We start from the raw sequence: 6,124 nt of genomic DNA, 5'->3' as shown, positions 1-6,124 counted from the left end.
CAGCGAGGAGTGAGCTGTGTCATGGTACAAAGGTGCTGGCAGCACCCAGCCCTGTGAGCTCCGTGTGTCACAGCCTCTGCTGGGCACACTGCAGGCCAGGGGTTTGGGCACAGCACCAGCACCAGCTAGCTGCAGCACCTCCCAGCAAAGAATACTGCAGAGCTTCCTGGCTGGCATGTGCTGCAGTGAAGTCAGTTATCTCCTTTGTGACTTCTTGGTTTTGCTTTGAAGCATGCCTCCTGCTTTCCTCATGATGCAGCCACAACCAAGCTGTGCAGGTTGTTGGCTTTTAAAGCAGAAAACACTCCATCTTTGTGCCTCGCTTCTGCTGCAGGTTGGATTTACACCAAAGAAGCGCTAAAAGTTCAGTGGTGTGATATGAAGAGGTACAGTCAGGGGTGTAGGCACAACTAATGGACACATTCCAAATACGACTGAGTCAAACAGGAGCCGTTTCCCAGCTGCCACAGGATGCTGTCCCCACGCAGCCCCAGCTCTGCCAGCAGTAACACAAATGCCTCTGTGGTTTCAAGAGCTACAGCAAAGAAAGGGTTTAATGTCACAAAAACACTGAAACGGAGTGACAGACATTTTCCTGCAGCCCCAAGAGCCAATGCTGAAGCACAAATCAAGGCTTCAAACGACCACACTGGTCAGCAGTCACATCAACACACACAGAGCAAATAGGATCATTATTCTTGTTTTTAACCCATCTCCAGATGTGTAAGTCACAAGGTGCTTGATCATTAACATTCTGTTAACGAGTTAATGAGTTTGACACAGAAACAGAGACAAAAAATGAATCCCTGTCCGTGAGAGCAGCAGCTCAGCCCCTCCTGCAGGCAGCACCACGTTGGGGCAGGGGCACAAAGGAGACGGTGTCACCTTCAGTGTGGTCCTACGGCACTAGGCTTAATTCAAGGCTGAAAGACACATTCCTGGAGTCACTGGCTTGGAAAGAAAGTCAAGGCATGCAAACAAGTGTTGCAAGGAAACCAAAACACCTGACTGGGGCTGGGAGCAGAGCACGCGCAGAGCCCTGTCACCTCTGCTCACACAGCTCTGCGGTTGCCTTGTGAGCACAGAAGCACTGCAGGCAGCTGCTGCTCTCAGCTCCGCCTCTTCATTTCAAGGCAGCTTTAAGTGAGTAATTTAAAAACCAATAATCTCATTGCAAACCAGCACTCCAGCTGCAAGTAATGCGTACAGCTCTACTTAAGAAAAACAATTATGTCTATAATACAGAAGAAAAAGTAAAGCGAGTTTCAGATCAACAACTCATGCAGTTGAGATGCACATTGCTTTCAGAGGCCATGCACACATTTGACCATGAAACACCCAATAGAACAAAGCCCGTTTTTTAAAATAAATATTGTTTCCAAATAGCTCAAAACCAAAGTTCAAGTTTTAAATAAAAAAATCTGCCGTAGCAGCCTCAGTGCTGCTCAGATACCCTGCAGGATCCGATTCCTACTTTCTCAGTTCACTTTATTATACCATCTGATATCAAAAATGTGTCCATTCATATGAAGCCACTGAACTACAGCCAAATGCTGACAGTATCGAGGCACAGTCGGTACCACCTGGGCAAAGTCCTTCGGGAAGGGAACACAAAGAGAAATGCAAACCGAGCTTCTGACTGAGGTAGACAGATCATGGAGACAGAGCAACAAGTGTTGGGTTGTTTTTTTTCCTTTTTGCTTTTTAACCTTGCCAAGGAAAATGCTTTAGGCAACAATAAAGACATGTTAGTATTTCTGATAGTGAGAAAGTTTGTTTTGAAAAAACTAAATGCACAATTTTAAAATAGAAATATTCCTCTTCTGTTACCAAAACAATCAGAATCATCATAGAAAACTATGCATCTTTCTCCTAATAATTTCAGCCTGCTGTAGAACAAGCCACGTTAAAGCAGCCAGCTACCAGCGTGCTGTTCACAGTGTAAAACATGCAGCTCTTCAGCTGAGGAATGCAGAACAAGAAGCTGTACCTTAAGACATTTATAGCCTGTCTACACACAGATGTTGTTCCAGCTTTTCAGCCATGAAGTGTAACGTTTGTGGTCTTCATTGGTGTGCTGATGCTATGGCACTGCAGTGCTCACAGGGCAGCTCCCCCTCCTCAGGCTTCTGAGAGCTGGGCTTCATCCAGTGACCCGTGGAGCCAGACCCCATCATCCACTCAATTAAACTTCCAAAAAGAAAGACACGGGGAGAAGAAATCCAATGTACTTCTGTGAGAGAAAACCAAGCTCCCCAGTCATGCTAGTGAACGATTCTGACCCCAGGAAGGCAGAGCTTAATGGCCAAAAAACAGCTCAGAAACCGGCCTGCGCTTCATGACAGCCTCCTCGTGCTCCTCCTCCTCCACCACCTCGGAGAGCGAGCAGTATGAAGGAAATCCCCCTCTAGTTTTCGGCTTCCTCCTGGGGCCTGTGGTGGCAGTCAGCAGCTTATTCAAGGACGAAGGCTTCCTCAAACCTTTGGTGAGATCATAGAAAGCCATGTCATCGGATATGACCCCGAGGAAAGTGCTGGTGGAGCTCAGGATGGAAGCAGCGATCTTGGTGCTCTTCTTGATGGGCACTGTGGGTCCCGTGGGGTGTTGGAGTGTGGGATCTCCCAGTAAGCGCCTGACCGCCACGGAGGTCCCGTCCTTCAAGTACTGGTGTGGCTTCTTCCCACTGTAGTCCCTCAGGTCAATCTTGGCATGGTAGCTGCGGACCAGCACGGAGATGACGGCGTCCCGGCCGTGCATGGCAGCGAGGTGCAGCGCCGTGTAGCCGCCATACGACCTGGCATCCACGTTGACGTGGGCCCCCTCCTTCTCTGCTACATCGATGATGTTCCTCACCATGTCGCAGTTGCCATTCTTGGCGGCCCAGTGCAGGGCAGTGAAGCCCGAGATGAAATCCCTCCGGGCCGCCAGGCTGGCATCACCCAACAGCAGCCCGTGGAGCTGCTGGGACCACTGCCCCTCAGCCGCCATAAGCAGCCAGCGGTGCTCAGCCTCCTCCAGCGGCACTTCTGTCAGCTCCTCGCTGGCCCGGTGATTCTTCGGGGCCCGGCGCAGGCTGGGCGAGTGGCACCCGCCGTCCTCCTCCTCGGGCAAGGGCGATGCGGCGGTCTCCGGCATTTCGGACGGTCCCGGAGCTGCAGCGGAGTTGGGAGCAGCCGTGGCCGGCACGCAGCGCACCGGCAGCATACAGGGCTTGGGGAGCGGCTCCCTGCGGGCATTGGCCCCGCCGGCGGGCAGCGGCACCCCGCCGCCTCCAGCCTGGAAGAGCCCGCGGAGCTCGGACACGGCCCGAGGCGACGGCAGCTCCTCGGGGGACGGCGGGGACAGCCGTTCCTCGGACGGGGGCTCGGAATCTCCATCCCCGCGCTGCTCCGGGGGCGGGCCGGGCCGCAGGTGCCTCCGCAGCACGACGAACTTGGTGCCCTGCCGCTCCTTCACCACCGCCACGGCGTTCACCGCCTCCTTGAAACGCTCCCGCCGCTCCGCCCGCTCCGACGCGTCCCCGCCGGCCTCCAGCAGCGGCCGGAAGGCGCCCAGCAGCTCCGCGTTGCTCGCCCACCCGCCGCGCTCCCGCAGGAAGCCCAGCACGGCGGCGGGGCCGAGGGCGAGCTCCGCCATCCCGCAGCCACAGGTGGGGCCGCCGCCGCAGCGCTCCGCCGTCCGAACCCCCGAGGCGGAGCTGCCGGGACCGGCGGGCAGCGCGCACCTGTGGGCCGAGGTGATGGAGCCGCCCGCGCCGCCGCCTCCGTCGATGGGAGCGGAGCGGGGCGGTCCGGCCGCGCCTCTCTTCTTTCTCCTCCCCGCGGGGCGGTGCTGCGCTGCCGGCGTCCCCGGGCAGGTGCGGGGTGAGGGGCAGGTGACGGCACGGCTCCTTCCGCCGCTCTCCTCCCCCCGCCCCCCGAGGGTGGGTTGGAACCGGCAGCCTGGCGGTTTCTAGAGTTTCTAGAGCCGCGTGTTTAGCTGGAGGGGCTGGGGAGAAAGGAGCCTCGGCTGCTTGGGGAAGCGGTGTGTACTCCCGGCTGTGACACACGTCACCTCCCCGCAGCAGCAAAGCGCAGCCGTGTGTCCCGCTGTGTTTGCTGTGTTGCAGCCTGGCTAACGGAGGAGGTGCACTCGGGTCTCTCACCCAGCGCTCCATCGGCTGGTTCCTCTTCCAGCTCTCTGAAACTGTCGTTTTGGGCTCGGCGTTGGCTGTTTGCGCAGCTCTGAGCAGCGGTTGGAGCTCTGCTCCCCAAAGATTCTGCCCGTCTGTGTCTCTGTGACAGCGCCTGGCACAAATGGGAGCAAAAGGATGGGTGGATGGCTCTGCACTCCGAAATACATTCTGTCGTATGTGCTGCTATGTATCTGAGTGTATCTATGCTGTGTGTTTATCTTTTGGCTACGTAGTACCTACTACAACACACGTAACTGTATCAATGATGAAACCTTCACAGCATGCCTGCGCCTATTTGTGTGCATCTGAGAGAGGAGAGGTGTTCTCTTTTCATACAGAGAACTGTCTGACTGTGCTGCCATATCAATTACTTCTGCTTAAGCACTTCTCTTAATGTAATTATTGTTCTCAGCTCTACAGAAGAAAGAAGCCTCAGAGAAACGCCTTTCCCCAGAAGGAGGAGGAGGACTGGAGCCCTGCTGCAGGGACAACACTCAGCCACAAACTTGTTTTCTCCTCTGCTGAGTGTTGCAATTGAGATCAGTGAATCGATTCCTGAGTGGCTGAACAGTTTGTCTAGGAAAACAGCAAGAGAGAGAGCACAAAGCAAGCAGAGTCAGCGCGGCACAAAGACAGATAAAAGTAGCTCTCTGCCTGAGGATGGATGAGAAAAACAGAAAAACAGGCTTTTGTTCTCACTGTCTTAGAGTTTGACTGAAATGAAATATCAGTCTGTGCCCAAATCTCCATTTTGAAGGCGGTTCAAGGTGCAGCAGCCTCCCTCTCCTTTCTGCACACCTCTCTCCTTTCTGCCTCTCCACACCCATTTGTGGTGGTGGAAGGGATTGCTCAGTCCTTCCCTTGGCAGCCTTTCCCCTCCCGGCTCCATCATTGTGCAGATCTCTGAAAAGCTATTTTATCTCTTGCTCACAAGCTGGCACTGAGCCAGCTCCTCAAAATCGTTGTGCTGCTTTGGTGTTCTTTCACACAATGGCATGCAGCCCTTACGCTGCTCGTAGCAATTCGGTGTTTCTGTGGGCATCGCACACCTCTCATCACTGCCTTTAGACGAGGCTGTGCAATAACCCCACCCTCTGCTGAGGGAGCTGCTCTTGTGTGGGGTTTCAGTGTATTAGCAATGCTTTCCAGCTTATGGCATCCCTGCAGATCTGCCTTGCCTACTGCAGAGAGCTAATAATGAGCAAGCATCCAAAAATGAATTGCTATGGCTTGATTTCAATGTTAATCGTTCTTTCTTACTGGAATCTATGGCAGACATAAGAGAATCTCAGCAGTCCCTGATGCTGGCATTGCAAACCTTCAGCTGTGCACTGGGAGTAGAGTTCATACCTGACAATGAGCAAGAAGGGGGGGAGAAAACAGTTCTGAAGGATAGGCTTTTTTTAATAAAGCATTTCCTTAACTTACAGCAGGAGTTTGAATGAATGTTATTAATATAGATAATAAACGAGCCCAGAGCAGTGTGGGCATTGCTTACCCATCATCTGGAACTTCCAGCCTTAAAAACCATGAGAAGTTCTGCTGCTTCTTTTATGTCACCAAAAACCTATAAAGCAAATATTTTGTGTGAGGCTATTTAGGGAACCCTGTGGGCCGCTTTTAGGAGATTTCAAGCCAACTGTTACATGTCTTGATATTTCTGATTTACTGGCTGGGACAAAAACAATGTACAGAAACCCACGATTCATTTGATTTACTGCTACTTTTTTAAACACCAGTATTGCAGCTCACTGCTTCTGTGCCATAAGAGAGCCGGCCTCTGATTTGAACTGAGCAATTCTGTCTTTCCTGTGCAGAAATGTCACCGACTTTGAAACTATGGCATTGCAATGCAGTAACATGCATTGAGAGGCTGAGTGCTCTGCCACCCTCAGGTGAGGAAGGCAATGGCCTCGTGGCCACAATCATTCCCACCACACAAACCCAGGA

The 6,124-nt window shown here is 53.2% G+C and overlaps 1 protein-coding gene across 1 annotated transcript; it reads right to left on the bottom strand.

The window, feature by feature from the left end:
- Positions 1–526: 526 nt before the first annotated feature.
- SOWAHA (sosondowah ankyrin repeat domain family member A) lies at positions 527–3,834 on the bottom strand. The gene has a single exon (XM_010719238.3). The coding sequence runs from the start codon at positions 3,634–3,636 to the stop codon at positions 2,299–2,301; it is 1,338 nt and encodes a 445-aa protein (XP_010717540.3). The 5' UTR covers positions 3,637–3,834; the 3' UTR covers positions 527–2,298.
- Positions 3,835–6,124: the final 2,290 nt, after the last annotated feature.

Source organism: Meleagris gallopavo, chromosome 15 (assembly GCF_905368555.1).
Source record: "Meleagris gallopavo chromosome 15, MGAL_WU_HG_1.1, whole genome shotgun sequence".
In the NCBI taxonomy this organism is placed as follows: Eukaryota; Metazoa; Chordata; class Aves; order Galliformes; family Phasianidae; genus Meleagris; species Meleagris gallopavo.
The sequence above is the reverse complement of the archived record's forward strand: the minus strand, read 5'-3'. Positions and strand labels throughout refer to the sequence as shown.

What these genes read in the sequence shown, in the direction of transcription:
- SOWAHA (XM_010719238.3), bottom strand. Translation starts at nt 3,636, where the DNA reads ATGGCGGAGCTCGCCCTCGGCCCCGCCGCCGTGCTGGGCTTCCTGCGG.